Raw genomic sequence first — 26,367 nt, forward strand, 5'->3', positions numbered from 1 at the left:
CACTCTCGGGGAGACGCGTGTTGAGACTGCTGATGATTGACTGGTAAAATTGTGACTTGTTTATTTTACAGTTGTTTCAGTGAGATCAACTCCTTTCAGCTGACCACTGGATATGGCCATTTTGATTTTCTGTTCGGTTTTCCCCCCTTGGTTCTTCGTGGCCGAGAGCACCTCAATGGCTTGGTGAATGTTTTGGCTCGCATCAACAAGGGACGTGTCCCGTTTCTGTAGCTTCAGGGAGAGACTTCGTAGTTCACGCAGCACGTCTTTCATTGTAGCTAAATCGATAAGGAATCCAGTGGACGTGAGGTACTTATAAACCAGCGTACTTGGCCTTCTCAACACCAGAATGAGAATCATCTTCACTAGCTGATTCAAAGTGTTTTGCCAACACTGGAAAATCTTTCAGCACAGATTTGATGGCACGAAAACTGCTGGACACCCATCTAATGGTAAACACTGTCCCAATCTTCAGTATTGTAGTGGGAAATGCCTGGGGATGTACTTGGAATGTTGCACTGGGCTCGTGCAGCTAGAGGACCAATCACAGGTTAGCTCGCGCTGTCACAGACGCAACTATATTAGACACCGCGGGAGAGACAAAGCGCCAGAACTGTTTAGTAACCATATCGTAGACTGTCACCCTAGCGTGGGATAGAGCAGGGAAACCTAGCGTATCCTGGGCTAGACAGTAGATACGGTGGCTAGCAGTGGTAGTGTTAGCAGCAGACTGCCTCGGTACCTGTAGCTAGCTGACTACCCCCGAGAGCTTCCCCAGAGAGACAGAGAGACATTCACCCGGTCACACCGGAGCCAGAGTACGGAGAGAGAGAGAGACACGCACCCCGGAGAGCAGCCATCCATCTCCCGCCCCGCCTAGAGCTCAGCCGCCCTGTTCCATCACCAGCCCTGGTCCCAAGGTGAGCTTGCTAACCCATTAGCACACGGCTAACTAGCTAACTAGCAGGCTAGCCCTAGCATTGGTGCAGCTATCTAGCTAACGGTGGTGAAGCCCGGTTTGTCGCACCTAAAAGTCCCCGCCTCCATCCATAGTTATCCGGGCTATAGAAAAACCGCGACAAGTGGTGTCAGAAGTGGGATAAAAGGTTGGGATTCGCCATAATCTCAACACCGGAGGATCCTGCCCCGGTCACATGGCGGCATAATTCAGCCTGCACACTGTGAGCTAACCCAGCTAGCAACTGAGTGAGTCAGCCATTTTCTGAAGCACTGTAATTTCTTCAGTAGTCACGTAAATCAGTGGAAAAATAAAAATGTCACAGGACAAAGAAAATGTAAAAGAACAGTCTGAGTTGAGTCTGGATGGTGCTGGTGTGGGGACAGAAGACCCCGGAGAGCACGCCTGGATGAAGCTCCTCCTGGCGCAGATGGAAACCATGAACCAGACCCAGGTTCAGATGCAACGCCAGATGGAAAACCTGGAACGTCAGACCCAGGTTAAGATGCAACGCCAGATAGAGATGCAGATGGAGGCCCTCACAGCGCGTATCGATGGACTAGCGGAAGCGGTGGCTAAGCGATCTTGTCCCCCCACACCTCCCATTCAGCGCACCGATTGGGCCCGTCATCGTTCAGATATCCAAGGTGAGCCTCCCGGTTTGTCGCCCATCGCTCAAGTAGTGAAGCAAGGGGTTTCTCCTTGTAGCCCTCAAAGCGATAGTGGTGTAGGGTCGGCAGGGGCTGTGCTCGGAGAACGAACTAGCAGAACGGTGCAAGACATGAGCCTACTCTCGCAGTTCACCCCGGCCCGGGAGAACCCAGGGGCCAGACAGCGAGACGGCGCTGATCACCTGTTGCCAGCAGCTATGGCCGCAGTGGCTAACTTGAGCGACCGGCGCAACGAGGAGACGCCAGCCAGGCCGAGCAGCAAAGCGGCCCCAGCAGCCCTGCGCTATACAGGAAATGGACCCAGTGAGCCCGCACCACTTACCAGCACTCCGATCGGTCATGGTGGAAAAAATGGAGCGACTGCAGTACCACCCCCCGACGGGATGCAGGGTGGCCAAATGTCCCTGGACAGCAACGGCGGCCGAAACCTGCTGGATGACAGCGTTGGAGGGCAGGCAGGTTCCTCTAGAGGTCAACAGAGCCAGACAGGAGACCTTCAAAGTCGGAGCGGCAACCGAAGCTCACAAGGTCCCGACCGAGGACACGAAAATGACATCAAGCTCCTCGCCACTTTTGATGGTAAGGGCGACTGGGATAGTTTCGTTGGACCATTCGAACGGATGGCGAGAAAGAGGGGCTGGACCGACGAGACCTGTTTGGACGCCTTTTATCTCCGACTGAGGGACAACGCCATGTCTTTTGTCATCGCGCAGCCGGCTCCGATAAAAGATGACTACCATGCGCTCATCACCCAGTTACGCCGCCGCTACGGTAAAGAGCTGCCTGAGGGAACTGCGCGCCGTAAACTCAGCGAGGTTAAGCAGGCCAGAGAGATGACCCTCTATGAGTTTGGCGAGGAAGTGAGGAGACTTGTCACACTGGCATACCCGCAGGTTGGTGTTACACTGCAGGAGGCCTACGCTGCAGAAGCCTTTCTGCGCGGGCTGAAGAACCAAAACATCGCGTATGAAGTCCTGGGGGCAGAACCCAAAACACTAGCTGAAGCAATCAGGAAGGTTGAGGCACGCGAGTATGACTTTAAAGCGACGCTGGGGCGAGAGGTTGAAGGAAAAGGGAGAATCCGGCGAGTAGCATGGGAAGACGAGCGGCGTCGCGATAGCTCTCCAAGTCCTCCGCCGGTAGGAGACAGCATGAGCACCCCCGAGCTCAAGACCCTGGCCAGTGGCATCGACAACATTAACAAGGTGAAGTTGCACAGGCACATCAGCCCAGACCACCTACTCCAAGTGTGTTCTAGAGTATGTCCACTGCTGGAGAAAGAGGTTCCTGCCAGCGTGCCTGGTCTCCACAGCATCCTGGGAGCCGGCAGGCAGAACCTCCTGCGTACCAACAAGAGCTGCAAGCATGTTGTGTGGAAGGGCTCAGCGCTGGCTGCTCTGCACTGTGGACGACCCCCAGAGCCTCCTATTATCTATGGGAGTCCACCCAATATCGTGGAGACAAGCAATGGGCGTCGGCTCAATGGCTCCTACCGTCTACGCCAGCTACTGCCTACAGCTGTCTACCAGCACATGAAGATGCACAAGAGGATTCTGGGACATCTCTCCTCTGTCTACTGTGTCACCTTCGACCGCACCGGGCGACGCATTTTCACGGGCTCAGATGACTGCCTGGTGAAGATCTGGGGCACAGATGACAGGCGCCATGCTCTGTTGTCTGCTCCAGCACCAGCCATAGGGCCGCAGGAAACACCTGAAGGAGGTCCTCCCGCTGCTGACATGGAGGAGCCGGGGGCGCAGAGAACAGAGGAGTACGAAGGAGTGACAGAGCAGGAGGAGATCGATGAAGACCTTGATCTCCGGCTGGAGGACCTGTTCCACGCAAACGACGATGGAGGACCCAGCACACCAGGCTCCCCGGCTCGGTTCCAGCCGCTCCAACACACTGCTGCCAGCTACTCTTCAGGCGAGTCGACAATCACCCAACGTCGTGGGACAGCAGCCTGTGCTCCGGGCGGGCAGTCCAACGCCCCTGACCCAGAAGGAGACGAAGCCGACGCCGCTGAGTCCCATCTCCCGTACACCACCAGACGGGGCCGGCCAGTCCGGAGGCCCGCCTGGCTCCTAGACTAACTTTGACGGACGTGACTAGTTGACTTGGGGGTTACTAGGCTAGTCACAAGAGTCCAGTATGGATAGCGACCACCCACATTTGTTTGACGCCCTTTGTTCCGGGCCTAGTTCATTTCGCGGGTGTTCTGTCCCGTTTATCGTGTTAGATTAATCAGACTGATCTTTGTAGTCTGTTGTTCATTTATGTTGAAGGGACTCAACAGTGCTGGAGGGGGGCAGTGTAGTGGGAAATGCCTGGGGATGTACTTGGAATGTTGCACTGGGCTCGTGCAGCTAGAGGACCAATCACAGGTTAGCTCGCGCTGTCACAGACGCAACTATATTAGACACCGCGGGAGAGACAAAGCACCAGAACTGTTTAGTAACCATATCGTAGACTGTCACCTTAGCGTGGGATAGAGCAGGGAAACCTAGCGTATCCTGGGCTAGACAGTAGATACGGTGGCTAGCAGTGGTAGTGTTAGCAGCAGACTGCCTCGGTACCTGTAGCTAGCTGACTACCCCCGAGAGCTTCCCCAGAGAGACTGAGAGAGACATTCACCCGGTCACACCGGAGCCAGAGTACGGAGAGAGAGAGAGACACGCACCCCGGAGAGCAGCCATCCATCTCCCGCCCCGCCTAGAGCTCAGCCGCCCTGTTCCATCACCAGCCCTGGTCCCAAGGTGAGCTTGCTAACCCATTAGCACACGGCTAACTAGCTAACTAGCAGGCTAGCCCTAGCATTGGCGCAGCTATCTAGCTAACGGTGGTGAAGCCCGGTTTGTCGCACCTAAAAGTCCCCGCCTCCATCCATAGTTATCCGGGCTATAGAAAAACCGCGACAGTATGTTCAGTTCTGCAGCTGCTTCTTCCAACTCCCTTGCGTTTTCTGAGGACTGGTGGTAAAGACAGTAGAGTTTCGAGAGGAAGATTTCCAAGTGGTTACTGCCTGCCACCTCTTTCAAAGAGCCATTCACCGCTAACTCTAAACAATGTGCGAGACAATGCACAGCCTGCAGTCGAGGAAAGTCCTGTTGCAGTCAGGCTATCAGTCCGTTCTTTTTCCCGGTTAGCACAGCCGCCCCGTCTCTGGCTATGCTAATAAGGCTTTTCTTTAGAAACTCTTCATCCATTCCCGCTGCTTGAAGGCTGTTTTTCAGTGCATTACACAGCGATTCTGCATCTATGCCATGGTCCAGTTCAACTAAGTCCAAAAACACATTATCGACATCTCCATTTCCAGTCACATCGCACCTAACATAAATAAACATGTACGAGCGTCCATGAATTGTGCTTTCATCTATTGTTATGCTGATGCGAGACTCAAGTGATTTGACCTTAGAAACACATTTATTTTTCATCTCCTGTGCAATATGCTCCACTACCTGGGCACATGAATGATCAGATCTGTGAGCAATGCCGACTGTTGCGCCATTAATCTCATCAAGCTTCAAAAGGGGATTCAGTTTTGTATATGGCAACCTTTCTTTAGCAACGGTGTAAGCTGCCCTGAACAAACTAGCCATCTCTTTATGTATAGTGGCGCTGAGTTTAGCAGCGTTCTTCGGTAACATTTCCTTTCTTTGAGCTCCACAGATCGTTTGTGAGCATAACTTTCACGGTGTATATAAATCTTTTTACGCAGTTGCTTTTGAACGGGACTCCACACCTTCCCATCAATCCACGCATCGGATAAGTGCACTCCTACCCTTTTTTCCGACAGCAACAGCCTCTTAGCTTCCTTGCAGACCAGGCACCCGAGACCATCCTCTGTGGACACCAGCCAGGGGCATCGTTCTTTCGACGACCTCCACTGGTCCTCTCCCCAGGTTCGTGGTGTAGCTCCAGCTCCACCATCCTCTTCCTCATTTTGCTCCTCGGCCTCCTCGATTTGAGAACCATCTGTGGTCCCACTCCCGACGTTAGTAGTTGTACTAACATTAGAGCCCAGGCGAACCTAGGAAGGCATAACGTTAGCTTACATAAACGCACATTAACGTATACTAAACACTGCTAACTAAACGGGAAATTCAAAATTAATCTGAAAGAGTGTTAGCTAGCCATGCTTTTCTGTAGAAAACGCAAAATGACTTGATCAAGCCTTACCTCGTTAACGTCAGTGGTGGTCGAGTCCTCTTCAGAAATGCTGCTAGCAGCAGCCGAGCTAATGTTAACGTCGCTGACTTTTTCTGAATCAGCAACTTTTTTAGCTTTTGAGCTGTTAAAACCAAAGTCCAGCAGGCTTGCAGTGAGCTGTCTTTTTGGTGGCCGAGGTGGAGGCATGGTGGAAAATATTGCACATTACCTGATGTAACTAGCTAAGACAATATTAAGACAACATTAATAACGTTCCATCTCCGCACCTTGGCGCCCTTGTCAACGTTTCAAGCATACCGAGTTTCCCAAAACCAATGTTGCTTAGGCTACCCTACAGCGCCCCACAGTGTCTCGGTGGTGAAGTGCAGCCAAATGTCCTATTCACGGACGAATAATGGCGCGTAGTTCTTTTCGAAAACATTTATTTAAAACAATTTATTTCACCAACATAAATAATCCTAATAACATTGAAAGATATATTATTTGTGATCAAATAATGTTTTTTTTTTAAATATTTTGTTAGAGACCCCCACAGATCTAGAGTTTTACAGCTCAGCTCCCACTGGCTCCCACGTAATTCGAACTCAGGCTTTAATTCATTTCCTCTGTGCATCTCTCCATTTGTCGACCCAGGCCAAGGCAAGACGCCAGTCCTGGGATTTCAACTGGTGATCCTCTGTGTAATGGTTTGCTTCTTACGCTAGGTTACAACCTCCCCTATAGGAGCTACCCAGCGCTTAGAAAATAACCAAACCTTTGAAACCCTCACTCATTAAAATTGATTATTCAGTGTAAATATTAATGAGTTCAGTGGTTACCAAACAGATCTTACAAGACTATTAATAAACTGGTCTGTAAGGTGTTAGGGTCTGCATCCCAATATGCTAACTTCCACCAACATTTCACTTTAAAGAGTTGCAATATATTTATACATCTCAATTGTCCAAAGACTAAAAAAATAAAAAAATAAAATCTCCTTCCTCTCATCTATTGGCTCCACCCATTTATAAAGTAGATGCAATATTACTAATTATTACTAAATCATTACTAATAACAAAGGTAATTATTAGTAATAATTCAGTAAATTAATTATATGTTTCACTTGGGTTTAGTGTGTGATTGTTTCTTGTCAAAATGTCCATTGACTACAGTGCTCTTTTTCTGTTTCAATTAGTTAAAGCTGCAATCTGTAACATTTCTACAGTAATAAATCATTATGTTATCCACCTGGACTAGGCGGATTACATAATACTAACTGGCATCCTCCTCATGGCTGGAGACACTCTCCAGAATCTGTATACCGCTGTTGACCTATTAGACAAACTCTGGTGAAGCAGCAAACCCATACATGTTAGAAACAACTCCAGCAGGAAAAAATCATTATTGAGTAGTCTCATGGCGGGTGCAGGAATTGAAAACCCAAATGCAGACGTGGTAACAGGTAAAACAAAAGGCTTACGGTAGGAAACATGAAGATATCAGGAACGCACATGATGTAAACATGGTAGAGATATAGCACAGATATGGTAACATGGTGGGGACATGGTACAGACATGGTAACATGGTGGTGACATCATACAGACATGGTAACATAGTGGAGACATGATACAGACGTGGTACGTCAAGTCAATTTTATTTATATAACCCAATATCACAAATTACAAATTTGCCTGAGTTGGCTTTACAGCAACACGACATCCTGTCCTGAGAACCTTGCATTGGATAGGGAACAACTCCGTAATAAAAAACCCTTTAACAGGGAGAAAAAATAGGAAGAAACCTCAGGGAGAGCAACAGAGGAGGGATCTCTCTCCCAAGACGGACAACGTGCAATGGAAGTTGTGTTTAAACAATTTAAAGAATACAACATTGAAAGAGGATAACAAAATTATAATGGAATTATAAGATATATGAAGAATATGATGAGGAGGGTGCCAAGCAGTGTCCAGACACCAGGACCCGAGCCACGTGACCTCCATCACCGTGTTAAAAAAATAAACAAATAAACTTGGTAACATGGTGGTGACATGATACAGACATGGTAACATGGTGGAGACATGGTACAGACATGATAACATAGTGGAGACATTATAACATGGTGGTGACATGGTAATGGTACAGACATGGTAACATGGTGGAGACATGGTGGTGACCTGGTACCAACATGGTAACATGGTGGAGACATGGTGGTGACCTGGTACAGACATGGTCACATGGTGGTGACATGGTGGTAACATGATGGTGACCTGGCACAGACATGGTATCATGGTATCATAGTGGAGACATGGTTACCTGGTGGTGAAATGGTATAGACATGGTAACATAGTGGAGACATGATACAGATATGGTATCATAGTGGAGACATGGATACCTGGTGGTGACATGGTATAGACATGGTAACATAGTGAAGACATGGTACAGACATGGTAACATGGTGGAGACATGGTACAGACATGATAACATAGTGGAGACATTATAACATGGTGGTGACATGGTAATGGTACAGACATGGTAACATGGTGGAGACATGGTGGTGACCTGGTACAGACATGGTCACATGGTGGTGACATGGTGGTAAGATGATGGTGACCTGGCACAGACATGGTATCATGGTATCATAGTGGAGACATGGTTACCTGGTGGTGATATGGTATAGACATGGTAACATAGTGGAGACATGATACAGATATGGTATCATAGTGGAGACATGGATACCTTGGTGGTGACATGGTATAGACATGGTAACATAGTGAAGACATGGTACAGACATGGTAACATGGTGGTGACATGGTACAGATGTAGAACGTTCTGACAACCAACAAACTAAACAATTAAACTTAAATACACAGGAACATGATTGAATAATCAACAACAGATTTGGGGCAAATGGGTAACAGAGGAAAACTGGACAGGAGTCAGGACTGGGATGAGCACAAGACATGGGACATGGAAACCAGGGCTGGAATAGCCAGAAATAGGAGTGGACATGCCAAGTGGGGACAAATACAACCATAAATTAAAGGAAAACAGATTAAAATGTGATGCCAATGTGACAATGCTTCTGTCAGACAGATGATCAATATAACTGTAGAAAAAAATGACGTATAGTGGTGATATAGTTTAGATTACCTTTTGTTAGCTTTGGTCTGTGGATCACATTTTAACAAGGGTGTGGACTATTTACTGGTGAGCTGATGGCACAAAAGCGGCAATGGCCACTACACCTTGTTTGTAGTCTGAGAACATCAGTGTCAACAGGTCTATTTCTCTCTGCCTCCTACATCCAACTATGTTGGAACATTGCTCGACTGTAATTGTCCATCAGAGGCAGCAAATCACCATCACATTTCAAATGGATAAGATAATGCAAACTCATGGATTGCAGCTTTAATGATATAAAAGTGTTCTTGTTGAAATGTAGAGCTCAGGTTTTCAGTGTGCTAACCTATAAATAGATAACCCAGAAACAGAACGCACCAATGGTACCTTTTCTTTCTTTGTTTTTTTGTTTTAGCTAGTATATTCTATTCTTAGGTTTTAATCCTTCATTCTTGGCCCTCAGCCTTCAAGTGTGAGTTGTCCTACAACCCTCCATTCCCAGGCAAAAGCCCATCTACCAGGTCAAGTGGCAGGGTGTGATATGTTACATCTGTGTGAAAGGTGGATTAGATTAGGCTCGATTTAATCTTGCCATTTTAATAACATATTGTGGTGCCAGTTCTGAGTGATGGTGACATTTGCAACATCAGCAAATCATTTATTGTGTACTTTTTCTATTTTCAAAGAGCAACCCTTCTCCCAAGCATTTATCGAACATTAAATAAGGGCTCAGATGGGTCCTGAAAACTGTTGAGAAATGTATTACTTAGGCATTGCTTTGCGCCAAAACTTAGTCAATAACTGCTTGATATCATGGGCTTAAAATTAATCTGAATGTCGATGAATGAGCAACCAGAACCAGCAAAATATTTTGAATCTAGTGCATTGATCTCAAAGTACCCCCTACAGCCCCTGTAAATTAGGCAGATGAAACAAATGAGTAATATGAAAAAGACTTATTCTGTCTGTTAAATGAATCCAAAAAGGAATCAGGCTCTCCATCACAACAACTGTGATACTATGGTGACCCACATACCAGTAGGCCATCGCAATGACCCACTCAGGGACATCGTGTAGAGATTAAGAATGTGTGTGTGTGTGTGTGTGTGTGTGTGTGTGTGTGTGTGTGTGTGTGTGTGTGTGTGTGTGTGTGTGTGTGTGTGTGTGTGTGTGTGCCCTGCCCTGACTCTAGTCTTAATTCATAAAAAGATCTACATCTCTTGATTTATGTAATATCCCCTCCATGGCTACCAATGTCCAGTAGCTTTCTGACACAAAATGAAAAGCTTAACAGCTGAAAGTCATTTCAGCCTTGATGATTCCATGGGATGCTGTACAGCTGTCAAAATAAAAGAAACAATATTTAAATACAGAATATTTCAACCGAAGTCCAAATATAGACAATTCAAAAAGCATTCATTTTTTATAGCATTGTGATCCCATAGCTAAGACTATCTCTTGTTTCATCCCATTGTGTTGAACAGGCATTTCAGCAACTCCGATACATTCTCTGCACTTTATCACCTCTTATTTCACCTGTATAAGTCAATCCTTGTGTATAATCTGAAGATTGTTGTGTTGTAGTGTTTTCAGCTCAGCATTTAACACCATCATACCACAATAGCTGGTGGAGAAGTTGAGGTTGCTACACATGGACACTGGAACCTGTAACTGGGTCCTGGACTTCCTAATGCAGAGGCAGTAGACAGTCAGGGTGGGCAGCCTCACATCAATTCCATTTTAGTGAGCACAGGTTCACCCCAGGGCTGCATCCTGAGCCCCTTCTTGTTCACCCTGCTAACCCATGACTGCACTGCCAAATTTGACAACAATCACATCATCAAGTTTGCAGATGATACAACAGTAGTGGGTCTCATCAGCAATAATGATGAATCTGCATACAGGATGGAGGTGGAGTAGCTAATGGCATGGTGCGAATCCCACAACCTTTCCCTGAATATAAGCAAAACAAAGGAGATGGTGATTGACTTCAGGAGAGGCGGTAGGCACCATCATATGCCGCTGACCATCGATGGCACCACTGTGGAGAGGGTCAGTAACATCAAGCTTCGGGGAGTGCACCTGGCGGATGACCTGACCTCAACAGCGGCTCCATCCACTCCGGAGACTTAAAAGGGCGAGCCTTCCCATTCCAGCCCTCTCCACTTCTACAGAAGGTGGTGAAAGCTGGAATGGTGTATTCACCTTCTACAGGGGTACCATTGAAAGCATTCTAACCTATGGTCTCACTTCCTGGTTCGGTAACTGCAAAGTGACCGAAAAACACCAGCTGAACAGGATAGTGAAGACAGCTAGTAAGATCATTTGTGCCCCTCTCCCCTTTCTGTTGGACATTTACCATCAACGCTGTGTTCACAGTGCCTCCAGCATCATTAAGGATCTCCAGCATCCTTCTCACAACCTGTTTTCTCTCCTGCCGGATGGGAAGAGGTACAGGAGCATCTGTGCTAAATCCAGCAAAATTCTAAATAGCTTGCAAAATAACCACGTTTGTATGAAGGAAACACCCAGGGTTAGCTGGCTCCTTAGCTCCTCATTTAGAAGAACAATATTAATTTGTGCATTGGGTGGATGCAAATCATAATCTTAATCATATTATCATTATTTTATGCAGTTTTGAAATAAAAAAACATTAAACATTAAAGCTGGAGAAGAAAGTAAAGAATCAAGAGATGGCAATACACAGTAAACAGTGCACGAATGCAAGAAATTAAGATCAAGTTTTGTCAGGATTTCTAATCCATTGTTACCTATGAATACTTGTGATCACTTCCTCACCCTGGGTACCACATTGTAGGATCAATTGAAACACCAGCAACAGAGTTTATTTTAATATTAACAGTAAGTATGAGAAATAGTCCATCAACCTTTTTTATATTAAGACAGTACATTTCAGACAGTACATTTGGATCTGGTTGCTGCAGTTACTTCTGTTGCCTTTTTAGTGTATTCAGTAAATAACCTTCCATTTGACATCTTTGGGGATATTCTTTGTCAACCTAACTGATAAAAAAAAAGCTGTTGCACAGTAGGCAAACAGTGTGCACTGGTTAGGGGTGGGGTGGGGGTTTGCTCACTTTATCTCAGATGAGAAGGATCAGTGCTCATTGAAAGCTGGTCATGCTGCCAGCCTATGCTACCATGATTTGGCTGGAGATAACGCTGTAAGCTATGGTATGGATGGAAGTGCCTGCCATTAAGGGAAAACGTGGCCTTGAAATGCCATGTGTCTGCACCAGCTGCAAAGTACTGTGAGCTGTTTTATTCACAACTGCCACCCTGAGTGAATTAAAAAAAAATCATCCATCAATCAGTTAGAAGCAGAATCTTTCAAGGATTTGGAAGACAATAGGTTATGTGAACAGAACCGTTTAGCTCAGTTCCCTTCATCACAACCACAATGTGGTGATTTTAACAGCATTGTCCAGTCTTTACATAAAACCTACTATGTCTTTCACACATACAGTATATCCCTGAAATATTCAGGAACACTTCCTGCATGGGGTCATTCTATTATTTATTTATATAGCACTTTTTCTTAACAAAGAAATGAATGAATGAATGAATGAATGAATGAATGAATGAATGAATGAATGAATGAATGAATGAATGAATGAATGAATGAATGATGGATGGATGGATGGATGGATGGATGGATGGATGGATGGATGGATGGATGATTTATTTCAAACATGTAAACAAGCATGATATAACATACAGATAAGCCATTGCCAATAATCTGAAGTGAAAAAATATAACAAAAAAATATAGGACAAAAAGATATATGTAACAACCCAGATATCCACTTGGTGTCATATAAAGGAAAATAAAAAAAATGTAATTAGGAATGTTTCGAGATAAGTAAAACTTTAACAGCTAACACAAGACTTCATTGTCCATACTATATCGCTTGAAAATCAGACCTTTGTACTTCTTCTTGAACTGTGTACTGTTTGTACTTAGTTTTAGTTCCATGCTCAAACTGTTTCACAAGTTTACCCCACATATTAAAATACCCATGCTCTTCAAAGTTGTTGGAACACATAATTTCTTGAAATTTAATTTCCCTCTCAAATTACATCCCCTTCTCTATCTGAGATTTTTTTGGGTTTTTTTGTATATTACTCGGTAGTAGATTGTTTCTTGCTTTGAACATTATTTGTGCTGTGTAAAATTTTACTAAATCCCTGAACTTCAAGGCACTTGACTTTAAAAATGGCTTGCTGGTTTGTTCACGATATCCTACATTATTAACTATCATTATGGCTCTCTTTTTTTTAGCATTGTAACGTACACAAATAAGTAGACACGTTAGCCCTTGGTTAACGGGTCTGACCCTTTAGTCGACTGGTTAACGTTGTCGCTTGCGGAGTAGGAGACACGGGTTCACTGGCTGTGGCGACAGTCTCCCGGACTGCCCCCCGAATTCGCTACAGTATACATAATGTTTGTAGGTTAGTTTTGTAGATGTTACCCCATACCTCCACACAGTACATCAGATATAAAGTAACATAAATTAACAATACAGGGTGTGCAATGATTTATAATCCAGAATGTGACTTGCTTTTCTTTTCACGACTGCAATGCTCTATGCCAATTTTGCTCGCACATACATTATGTGAGGTTTCCAACAGTTTTTGTGGTCTAGTATCACACCTAACAATTCGTTTTCATATACTTGTTCTAGTTGGACGTTGTCTATCACTACTTTTACTTTGGTATTTATTAAATGATTTCCAAAGAACATAAACCTTGTTTTGTTCAGATTTAAGAATAATTTGTTTTTGTCAAACCAATCATTTTAATTTTTGGTCACCTCCAAAAACTGCTGTAAATTCTCACCAGAACAAAATATATTCATGTCATCAGCAAATAAAACAAATTACAATATTTTGGATATCTTGCATATATAATTGAAGTACAGATTGAACAGTTTTGGACCTAAAACAAACCCCTGGGGTACACTACAAGTAATATTCATGCATGACGATTTATGTTTACCTGTCATTACAAACTGCTGCCTGTTACTTAAATAGCTTCTTAGCCAATTCTGTAGGACCCCTGTGATACCATACCATTCTTATTTATCGATTAATCTGTTGAGGTCAAAGGTGTCAAATATTTTTTTTTTTGGCCTATAAATATTCACACAACAACTTTTTTTGGTCTATGCAGTTAGCTATTTCTTCAGTTAATTCAATGAGCACCAGAGATGTCGATCTGTTTGGTCAAAACCCGTACTGGCAATCAGTCAACAGATTGTCCATCTCAATGAATTTGTCTAGCCTAACAGCAACTAGTTTTTCTAGTATTTTGGAGAATTGTGACCATAATGAAATTGATCTGTAGTTTCTAAATTGGTGTCTATGTCCAGTTTTATATAGGGGTATAACTTTTGCTATTTTAATTTTGCTTGGAACATTACCAGATTGAAAGGGCATGTTATAGACGTGGGTTAGTGGTTTAGCAATACATTCGATTACTTTCTTAGCTATTGTCATATCAATATCATTCCAGTCAGTGGATTTTCTGTTCTTGTATGTGTTTACAATGTCCACAATTTCCTTCTCTTCCACCGCTCTAAGAAAAATGGAACTTGGATTTCTGTTCCCATAATCATAATCACGATCATTCCCAACTGTGATTGTGTGTCCTTGACTTTTCCTGTCAGTTTTGGGACCACATTTACAACGAATCTGTTGAAGTCATTGGCCACATCTTCCATGTTATTTATAGTCTTATCATCTATAAAATATTGAGGGCAGCTTGGGCTTCTAGATCCATTTCTAATAATACTATTCAACACATTCCATATACCTTGGTGTTGTTTTTATTGGTCTCTAACTCTTTATTATAATAGTCCTTCTTGCATGTCCTTATAATGCTAGTTAGCTTGTTTTTAGATTTTTGTATTTCATTTCTGCTTCGACTATTCTGTGCTTTATTAACTCTTTGTAGCGCTTTTTTTTTATGACAAGCATTACGTAGTCCCTTTGTGATCCATGGACTATCTTTATATTTCTGTTTACTGTTGAATTTTTTATTGGGTATTTTTTGTCATATAAGGATTGAAATATGTTTAAGAATGAACTGTAAGCTTTATTATTGTCTTTTTTCTTTGTATACTATATTCCAGTTATATGTTAGTAATTCATTTTAAAAGTATTCATGGATTCCTCTGTTCTTACTCATATTTAATGTTGTTGGGAACTTTGTTCTTCCTAAAATTGCAGTCACAGACAGTAAAAACTGGTAGATGGTCACTGATGTCATTTATTAAAAGCCTGTTCTTTGGATTGCTATCTATAATATTTGTGAATATATTGTCTGTTAAGGTGGCACAGTGTGGTGTGATTCTGCTAGGTCTAGTGATTTTAGGATATAAACCCAAACTCTACATTGTATTAATGAACTCTTCAGTCATATTGTGCTTATTTGGATTTAACAGGTCTACATGGAAATCCCCACATATGAACACATCCTTTTGTGTTGCTTTTGAATAAGTTACTTCTATCCAGTCCTTAAATATTTAAATATTTGATCACGGTTATCTGTCTATACAGCTCACAATTACATTTTTCTTTTGGTCCATGCAGGTTTCTATTGTAATGCATTCTAGCATGTCATCAACTGCTGTCGTCATGCTTTCCACCACCTTATATTTGAAGCTTGTATCCTTGTACAAAGCCACACCCCCACCATTCTTGTTTTTCCTGTTCATATATGTCAATTCATATCCATTCGACTCAAAGTCCTCACCCTTCTCAGGGCTGAGCCAAGTCTCTCATATGGCTTTTATATTGAACGGTTTCTTGAATTGACTTAAATTTTGTTTGATGTTTTGGAAGTTGGCATATAGGCTTCTGCTGTTAAAGTGGATAATTGATATTTTATTATCAGACATAGCCTTAGTATTAAACTGTTCCTCTGTGTAATAACAGCAATTGTTGTCGATATTATTGAATAAATTATTTTCTTGATTGATATCATTTTCCATATCTTGTGATTTATGCTCAGTATATTCAAAAGTTTTCAACTCCAGTTTGTTATATTCTTTAATCTGTGTTGTTTGCTGATTATTATTATCTCCAGACGGACATGAATGACTTCTTTCAGAACTTGTCATGGTTGGTTGCATGTAGTGTGTTTATTTAGTCACTTTTTAAGATTTTCCATTACCTTGTTGTGTTGTTCTTTTGGACTCATTGGTATTTATCCAATTCCTCAATGTCTCTGATGACCAGCACGTTGGCCTCTTCTGGTGTTCTGTTTAGTTTTATGAAGATTTTACAATTTGTTGACCATGTAGATTGGATTTTCCTCTGCTTTCTCAGGAAACATGCCTTTCTGGTGATGTCCGCATTCTTTTTAGTCAGTAGTTCGTTCAACTAGACATCTGATCCCTTCAGTTTTTTTTCCTTGCCTGCGCAATGCGTTTTTATGCTTTCTGTTTCTAGGATTCTTCTGCGGCTGTCTCAGTTACGCTGTGCCACCGAACAACAGAAAATCTTGCCAAGGGACACTAGAGCACCAAATAGTGTCCTCATCTAGGGTGCAGCCTCACATTTGAATATGGAGACAGTGAATCACAATTATCATCTTGTGTATATACTAACTTTGTATTAACTTGTGTTTTACTTGTCTCGGGTGAAGACGCAGTGTGGCGTGTGTGTGTTCTTACTACTATGGCCGGTTTATCACTGGTTTATAAAACTAGACAAGGCAAAAATGAGAGTAAGACCAAAGGACATGAGCAAAGAGCAACAACAATAAACAACAATAAATAAGACCAAATAAGTAGGAATAAAAATGAAAACAGTATAGATAAAGGAAAACAAATATCAAACATTTCCAAAAGCTTTCACAAAGCGATGAAATTACTCTCGCCAGAACCTTTAGAATTTGCAGAATAACGGGGCTAACAGTGGAAAATACCTCCTTGAGCAGCTTAGTGGGGATGATGTCTAAGATGCAGCAGAAGGAGTTCATATGTAAGGTTCATATGTAAGGCTCTCTAACACTGAAATTGTAATGGGTTGAAACTGGGTAAAATGGCAGAATTAACGTGGGGAATGGAAAGAATGCAAGGGTCAGGCTGTATAGGGAGATGCAGCCCAAGTAGATGATGAGGACAGGACATAGGTATGTCATGTAAAGTTCTTTGAAAATAATAAAAATGATAATAAAACAATCTATCTATCTATCTATCTATCTATCTATCTATCTATCTATCTATCTATCTATCTATCTATCTATCTATCTAGTGTGCTCGCATAATTACAATGTGAAATGAAAACTAACTGGATCAAATGTATACAATGTAACAAAACCATGAACATTGGTTCAGATTTTGCTTTGGACTTGCAGGTGTGAAAAGGCCATAAGAAGCATTGACCTATGTGGATGACAATGATGCGACACTAGCTTGGTCTAGTCAGAAAGGCACGAACTGAGGAAGCCTCTTGGATGAGAGGTGAAACGTCTTCATGGCTATATACCAAGTCCAGTTGCACTTGATTCAACTCCTTTGGATAACCATGGCCTGGATGAATGAGAACATTCACAGACATCTTCCATTGGCTTCAACTTTAGTGGGCGTTCTATCATTGTCATCCACATAGGTCAATGCTTCTTATGGCCTTTTCACACCTGCAAGTCCAAAGCAAAATCTGAACCAATGTTCATGGTTTTGTTACATTGTATACATTTGATCCAGTTAGTTTTCATTTCACATTGTAATTATGCGAGCACACTAGATAGATAGATAGATAGATAGATAGATAGATAGATAGATAGATAGATAGATAGATAGATAGATAGATAGATAGATAGATAGATAGATAGATAGATAGATAGATAGATAGATAGATAGATAGATAGATAGATAGATAGATAGATAGATAGATAGATAGATAGATAGATAGATAGATAGATAGATAGATAGATAGATAGATAGATAGATAGATAGATAGATAGATAGATAGGTAATTGGAATGTAAACATTGCTCTACTATCACTAGAGGACCCATTTGGCAGGGTTTTTTTTTCATTTCATGATAAATTTAAGTTTTATTATTTTCCCTTTCTTTTGTAAAGAGTTTCTTGATGTTTTTTTTTTACTCATGTTTTTGTTTGTACTGTGCTGAAACTTTGATAAAACATAAATCATAAAAAAGGAAAAAGTTGATGAGCAGGAAGTTGAAAGAGATTATGGGGAATCCGTTGTGAGCCAAAATTCCCAATCATATCTCAAACAGCACATTTCCAGGAAGCACAAATATTAAAGCCTGTCAGCTGCACATTGTCTTTTTCCATCTGTAATTGTCCCTAAATAAATGGCAGGCTACAATATTCTTGCTACCTTGTGTGGAGTTTGCATGTTCTCTACATGTCAGCGTGGGTTTCCTCCGGGTGCTCCAGTTTCCTCCCACAGTACAAAGACATGTAGGTCAGGTGAATCAGCTACTAAATTGTCCCTAGGTGTGTGTGTGTGCGCGCGCGCGCGTGCTCTGTGATGGCCTGGCGGCCTGTCCAAGGTGTCTCCCCACCTGCTCCCCAATGACTGCTGGGATAGGCTCCAGCATCCCCATGACCCTGAGAGCAGGATAAGCTGTTTGGATAATCGATGGATGGATAGATACACCAATAACAAACACTTCACTCTCAATTATTCTTGTACAACCAATATCATCGCAAAATATTTCTGCAATCAAGTGCATTACCTGTGTTCATTCTGAGCAATCCCTCACCTCCCCCATCTTTCAATTGGCAAATAGAAACGTGTTACAAGTCATATAAAATAGTCATCATTGCACAAATATTTGAAATACACCATTATTACTAATGTATCTAAATTAGTGTTATGTCAGTTTTTTAACCCAGCCACTGAGGATGCACAAGCCATGCATTCTTGGTGCCAGTCCCAAGCCTGGATAAATGGTGAGGGTGGCGTCATGAAGGGCATCCGACATAAAATCTTTGCCATACCAAATATATGGATCATAAATCCGATTTCCATACCGAATCGGTCGAGGCCCAGGTTACCAATGCCCGCCACTGGTACTGTTGGCCAGCTGGGTGCCAGTGGAAACTGTTGGGCGAAGGAGGAGAGGGGGAAGACATGTCCGGGGGCAGTGGGAGAGGAGGAAGGGTAGGAGTGTTGAAATGAAAGTCAGAACCTTGAATGTTGGCACTATGACTGGTAAAGGGAGAGAGTTGGCTTATATGATGGAAAGAAGAAAGGCAGGTATATTGCGTGTGCAAGAGACCAGGTGGAAGAGGAGTAAGGCCAGGATCATCGGAGGTGGGTTCAAACTCTTCTACCATGGTGCTAATGGGAGGAGAAATGCACTTAGAAAAAAGGGAGAGGTGGGGTTGTATAATTTACAAAAATGAATTTCGTATATATGACATGATTCATAAGTAAACATAAATAAATTCATTCATAAACATAAATAAATCACTTTTAGAAAACGTAATTTTGATATGTGCAACCAATGTACATTTTTTATGTACATCCAACAGACTTTTTTGTCAGTGTGGGGTAGGAGTAATTCTGAAGGAAGAGTATGTCAAGAGTGTGCTGGAGGTGAAGAGAGTGTCGGACAGAGTGATGAGTATGAAGCTGGAAATCGAAGGTGTGTTGATGAATGTTATCAGTGCATATGTCCCACCAAGTCGGATGTGAGATGGAAGAGAAAGAAGAATTCCGGAGTGAGTAGGATGAAGTGGTGGAGAGTGTACCTAAGGGGGAGAGAGGAAGTTGGGAGTGTGACAGTGGTGAGGTGTGTGGTTGGAATGACAGATGGGTTCAAGGTGGAGGTGGGATTACATCAAGTATCGGCTCTGAGCCCTCTCTTGTTTGCAATGGTGATGGACAGGTTGACGGACAAGATCAGGCAGGAATCTCCATGGACTATGATGTTTGCGGATGACATTGTGATCTGTAGCGAGAGTAGGTTACAGGTTGAGGAGAATCTGGAGAGGTGGAGGTATGCACTGGAGAGAAGAGGAATGGAAGTTAGTAGGAGCAGGACAGCATACATATGCATGAATGAGAGGGAGGACAGTGGAATGGTCAGGATGCAAGCAGTAGAGGTGATGAAGGCATATGAGTTTAAATATTTGGGGTCAACTGTCCAAAGTAACAGGGAGTGCAGTAGAGAGGTGAAGAAGAGAGTGCAGGCAGGCTGGAGTGGGTGGAAAAGAGTGTCAGGAGTGATTTGCGATAGAAGGGTACCAGCAAGAGTTAAAGGGAAGGTTTACAAGATGGATGTGAGACCAGCTATGTTATATGGTTTGGAGACAGTGGCACTGATGAAAAGACAGGAGGCGGAGCTGGAGGTGGCAGAGTTGAAGATGCTAAGATTTTCATTGGGAGTGATGACGTAGGACAGGATTAGGAACAATTATATTAGAGGGACCACTCAAGTTGGATGGTTTGGAGACAAAGCAAGAGAGGCAAGATTGAGATGGCTGATTATGGAACTGCCAGGGAAGAAGAAAAGAGGAAGGCCAAAGAGAAGGTTTATGGATATGGTGAGAGAGGACATGCAGGTGGCTGGTGTGACAGAGGAAGATGCAGAGGACAGGAAGTGATGGAAAAGGATGATCCACTGTGGCGACCCCTAATGGGAGCAGCCGAAAGTAGTAGTAGTAGTAGTAGTAGAAGTAGTAGTGTCGTGTCAGTTTTTGTTGTAATTTTCTAGAAAATCTGAATAGAAAACCAGAAAGTCAGAGCACATACGTATATAAAAAACTTTAATTCGTAGCAGTACAAAGCTGTTTCGTGCATGGTGCAGTCATCAGCTGCCAAGTTGACTATACAACAAATAAAAAACCCAGCGAATAAACGCTATGTTGCTTCGTACCACGCACCTAGTTACAGTGCACAGCAACCAATGGGAGGGTAGGAAACTTTTGAAAAGTAATATCAGGAACATTACAACTAATGAGGGAGGGACTGGGGCTCGTTTTGAAAAAGTAAGGGCTTATAGGGCCGGGGCACTGTTGAAATAGCATACTTTTAAAATAGAGCAAAATAAAATAACATCCAGTGGGGTACTTTACATACATCATCTAGTGGAGTGGGTCCAGAGCACAGCCGAAAGACAGGCAAAACATAAAAATACAACATCAAATAATGGTCATCACATGTATATATCATCCAATGGAAGGGGGAGGGGGTGGAATAATAAAGACAAAGACTTGTTTGTAATTGCAAAGCAGTTGCATGCCAAATGTTCAGCAAGTTATATCATCTCACAACACAAGCATCATGACCAAGACACATACCCCCTCAATGCAGCCAAACACCACCATTTGCAACTGCCGTGCTAAGGCATCGTGCACTCTTGAAGGAAAATGTCAGACAGAGGGAGTCATCTACCAGGCATCAGTGACAAGAGAAGACAACTGCAATGTGGACACTTACATTGGACTAACAGAACGCTGTTATGGCTCGCTCACCCCGCGCCGGCAGCCAATTGGCTCGTCAGGGGCGGGCTTAGTCATCAGGGCTGGGCTTAAGTTTGGTGGCCTCCCACGTGCCTGTTGTCAGTTCGTGTTGTAACCTCTCCGCACCCGCGGTAGCGGCTACTCTCCTCCCACGGTCCTTTTCTCTACGAACTCATCCCAGTCCTTGGTTCATGTTTTTCCCTTGCAAAGTTTCCCCGTAGAAGTATCCTGCCGTGTTCCCGTTTGGATTACCCGCGAGTTTTTTTTCCCCCTTGGACTTTCCGTTTTTTTCCTTGTTGCTCATTGCCTTCCGATGTTTAACTATTTGTACGCGTAAGGAATAAAGTACGCCAGTTTTCGGCTAACCCCATCTCTGTCTGGTGTCGTGCGCTTGGGGTCTTCCACAAACCCTAACAAACGCTCTTTTAAAATTAGGTTTAACGCCTATATGAGTAGCTTCAGGAATGAACAGTCAAGAAATGCAACAGTCTTAAGCCACTACATTTAGTCATGGGTGGACAAGAACATTAGTTACGCTATCCTGTGGAAAATCCTTACTAAGACAAATGCATATTCAAGTAACAGCAAAAGATGTAACCGATGCTTAGCAGAGAAATATTTTATTATTTGCAAGCCTGATATGTCCACCTTGAACAGTAGAAACGAATTGGCCACCAGCTGTAGACACAGAAAAAAAACTGCTTTCAAATTGCAAATAAGCCCTTGTCTTTATTATTTCGTCCCCCCCCCCCCTCCATTGGATTATGTACATGTGATGACCGTTATATTTTTATGTTTTGCTTGTCTTTCGGCTGTGCTCCGGACCCACTCCACTAGATGATGTATGTAAAGTACCCCATTGGATGTTATTTTATTTTGTTCTATTTTAAAGGTATTGTAGCGAATTCGGGGGGGGGGGCAACCACAGGAACTGCCGCAGCCGGGACGTGAACCCGTGTCTCCCGCTCCGCAAGCGACAACGTTAACCTAGCGGTCAGCGATTTCTCCTGCGGTGCGGGCCATACGTGTTCGCGCCGCTGTGGTTGCCATCCGAATTCGCTACATTGGCGTCAGAACTGGGATGGTGAGACCGTAAGGCCATCGGAAACGTATGCTTACCAAGTGAGAGATTTTTAACTTTCCTTGAGCTAAAAGACCACACAGGAGAAAGCATGGCTGAGATAGTGTTTACCTATCTCACTACAGAGCTTGAAGGTCACTTTAGCGAATGCCGAGGGCAGTCTTACGACAGTGTTACTAACATGTCTTGTAGGTACAACGCTATACAGCAAAAAATCATCGAAAAAAAATAAATTCAAGATTTATTCCATGCACTGGTCACTCTTTAAATTTAGTGGGCCATTCGTTTGTTTATTGCTGCCTTGATGCAGTGAACTGTTTTGGCATTATCATTGGACTTTATACCTTCTTTTCATCCGCCACAAAGAGATGGACAATTCTAAAATCATTTTTGCAACCTCAGTCAGAAGTGCCTAAATATTTGTCAGACACTAGGTGGGAGGCACATGCAAGAGCCACAGAAGCTATTTTGGATAGTTACAGTGCTATCACTGATGCCCTCAGTCATTTGTACTCTGATGTTAATGGGAAGGGTGATACCAGGCTTTAAGCTAACAATCTTTTGCAGAAAATGGAAGAACTGGAATTTGTGTTTATGCTGCATTTTTGGATCGTGTGCTAGATCATTTTCACAAGGTCAGCAAAGCCATTCAGAAATCAGAACTGTTATTGAGTAGTTGTGCAAGTTTTTACAGTTCACTTCAGGATTTTTTAACCAAATTAGAGAAGATTTTGATGAGCTTGAGCAACAAGCAAAAGCCACATTGGCAAATGTTAACTACAGAACTATCACAAGGAGACAAAGAGTAAGGAAACAGCAAGGAACTGAAGGAAGTGCACCTGGTCCTGATGCCTTAGATGAGCACTCTTCAAGAGATAAGTTTAGGATAAAATCCTTTAATCTGACAGCATCTAAGCAAGGTGTTGAACGGTTGATAGAAGCATACCTAGAAGATGTTGATCTGAAACTTACTGATTAACTTTTGCACTTTCATTTGTATGTGAGACAAAGCCATAGGCCTACAGAAGAGCACTCTGTCTCGTACAGACCTTTATCAAATTATATACAAGGAAAAAAAATCAGATGGCCTTCCCTAATGTGGAAGCAATAGTGTTGCTATTTCCTAGCTTAATGGTCACTAACTACTCAGGAGAGAGGTCTTTTTCAAGACTCAAAAGAATTAAAAATGATTTAACGGCCACAATGTCTCAAGACAGGTTGTCCGCACTGAGCATTCTGTGCATTGAAAGTGACAAACTTAGATGAACAAATTTTGATGAATGTTTGGATGATTTTGCTATGAGGAAGGCTAGAAAAAAACATTTTAACCTTACTGTATTTGATGATTGTAGTTTTTTTTAAATTTCTTAATATGACCGACTGTTTAATGACAACATAAAGTAGGATCTAAAAGTGTCACATTGTCACTGTCAGGTAGTCATGATTATCTTATCAACGTTTTGCAGGTAATACAATTTTAAGATCAAGGTTTGTTTGTTTTTTTAGAGTTAAAAGAATATAACAGTAAACTTACAATTTCATTTTCCTAAAAATTCCTGTTTATTCCGCAAAATTTTTACAAAGTTCAGTTATTGCAACAGTAGTTCACAGTGTTAATTTTAACATTTATGTTTTTTTTTTCAATCACTACAGTATTTAAAAATAACATCTTATGTCCTTTAGAGGAGGAATGGTGAATTGCGGAATTTTAAACAACTGCCATCATCCTCGGCTTTACTCAGTTTTGTTTATAACACTCTTCCATCTGAGGGTGAGGGATTGGGAGGGGCCTCACAAGTGGAATAGCCTAGTGCCTCCCTTCATCTAAATCCGGCACTGGGCACGTGGTCATAATGTTTTGGCTCATTGCTGTATTTGCACAATTTATTTGCTTTTGATTATGCGTTTCTTTATTTTGTCTGTCCTAGTAATTATATTTTTATAGATTTTTTGGTAATGTTTGTTATTGTGGCACATCACGTTAGATGCGAGAGTAACAAACCAAGTCAAGTTCCTTCTACAGTCAAACTGAACCAATAAAACTTAATTTGATTCTCATTTTCGCTGAATGCAAAACAAGCCTGCAGTGAAAACCTGGAAGAAGAACATGAGATATATCAGATTCTATTTTTCCTGTTGCATGGGGAATGCTGTCTCACCGGTTAGACCTCGACAGGTTAAGGTTGTGTTTTTGTTTTGTTTTTGTTTTTTTGTTTTTGTTTTTCCCAACATATTGTTATTGTGTGTGTTTTCAAGACATTTAAGACATAGAAAGCATGATAAAATATACAAGACTAGAAAAATGTGAAAAGAGGCTCAAAGACAATCTCAGTGTGGAGTGTTCTTCAAATATAAAACAGGCTAGTAAAAACAATGTTTAAAGTCATTAGCATCCGGAATCGCACAGTAATACAAATAACATAAACATTTAGCCATTGAATACCTCTCATTACTGTTCTTTCCATGCTTGACTTCATTCCTCAGTAGAAATGAGGATGCGTGTGTTCACCGTCAGACAATAGACAAGAAAATGCACTAACTGGTTCCAGTATGGAATGTGTTGGTATAAAAGCAAAAGGCTGCAGGATTCTTCCTCATAATACCTGGCAAAATGAAGATCCTGCTGCTCGCTGTGCTGGTGGGGCTCCTGTGTAGCACTCAAGGTGAGGAAATTACTCCATTTAGATTTTAAATGATAAAATAGATCAGAATACGAAATAATCTTTCATTAGTGATAACATTTCTCACCTTGATTTTATTTATTTCTCTGTTGTATTTCTTCTTTTGCTTTAGCAATTTCAGATGTGTTATTTTCGAGTGTGTTATAAATAAAATGTATTGAAAAGCAAAACTTTACGAACTTAAGAGTTAAAACTTATCATTATTATCATTTTTTTATCGAAACTTTACACTTGTATTGTTTCCTCAAAATGACTAAGCATCAAAACCTGCCTTTTTCCTTCAAATATTCGTAAGCTCTTAGTCAGTTGTTAAAGCAGGTGATGAGGTGCTTATCGCGGACGTGTCCCTCTCTGTCTAGTGCACACGCTCAGATGTTTTACTTGTGAAAGTGATGTGGACTGCAAGACTGCGGTAGAATGCCCACCATCGGCCAACTACTGCAAGACTGTTGTGAATGGTACATTCTATATCTTTTCTGTCTTACAATAATACATTTATACAAATATATGCATGTGTGTGTGTGTGTGTGTGTGTGTGTGTGTGTGTGTACTTCACTTTTCGCTAAAATGCAATCTAAAAACCACAACAGAAGAGTGGTTCAGCAATGTCTATTCCAACAGGTGACACTTTCTCTCGAACCTGTGAGGACACATGCGTTGAAGAGGTGGATGTGACCTGCTGCCAAGAGGATGACTGTTGAAACCGAAAGGAAGCATCACAGCATTCTCAACTTTTCCTTTCTGTTAAACCAACAAAATTTTATAAAAGATAATTTTAAGATGTCACAAGCCTATAATGTGACATGATCGGAGAAATAGTCTGCCTTTAACTCTTATTGCTTTTGCTTGTACACTTCATTACCCCATGAAAACAATAAAATAAAAAAATAAAAGAAATGAAATGACTCTGAACTGTTTAGGCTTTTATTTCAGTAGCAAAAGAAAGAGTTCTGCTCAAATGAGTTGACTTTTTTTCCCCCCCTATGAGTCTGCAATAGAAGCAGGGAATAAGCACATAATAATACACACGGGGAAATGAAGAGGACTGGGAAACAGGAGAATGACTTGGCTTATAAAGTGGACCATACGCCCCAAAACTGTAAGGATATTTACATGCCATACCTTGCTAAGCTGCCAGGAAAGAGGAAGACCAAAGAGGAGGTTTATGGATGTGTTGAGGGAGGACATGCAGGTGGCTGGTGTGACAGAGGACGATGCAGAGGACGGGAG

General features: G+C 42.3%; 1 protein-coding gene across 1 annotated transcript; it reads left to right on the top strand.

The window, feature by feature from the left end:
• The first annotated feature begins 24,965 nt into the window (after positions 1–24,965).
• On the top strand, positions 24,966–26,043 carry ly6d (lymphocyte antigen 6 family member D). The gene is made up of 3 exons (XM_056283440.1): positions 24,966–25,119; positions 25,497–25,595; positions 25,759–26,043. Exons 1-3 carry the CDS (start codon positions 25,068–25,070, stop codon positions 25,836–25,838), a joined length of 231 nt encoding a protein of 76 aa, XP_056139415.1. The 5' UTR covers positions 24,966–25,067; the 3' UTR covers positions 25,839–26,043.
• Positions 26,044–26,367: the final 324 nt, after the last annotated feature.

Source organism: Lampris incognitus, chromosome 7 (genome assembly GCF_029633865.1).
Source record: "Lampris incognitus isolate fLamInc1 chromosome 7, fLamInc1.hap2, whole genome shotgun sequence".
Taxonomy (NCBI): domain Eukaryota; kingdom Metazoa; phylum Chordata; class Actinopteri; order Lampriformes; family Lampridae; genus Lampris; species Lampris incognitus.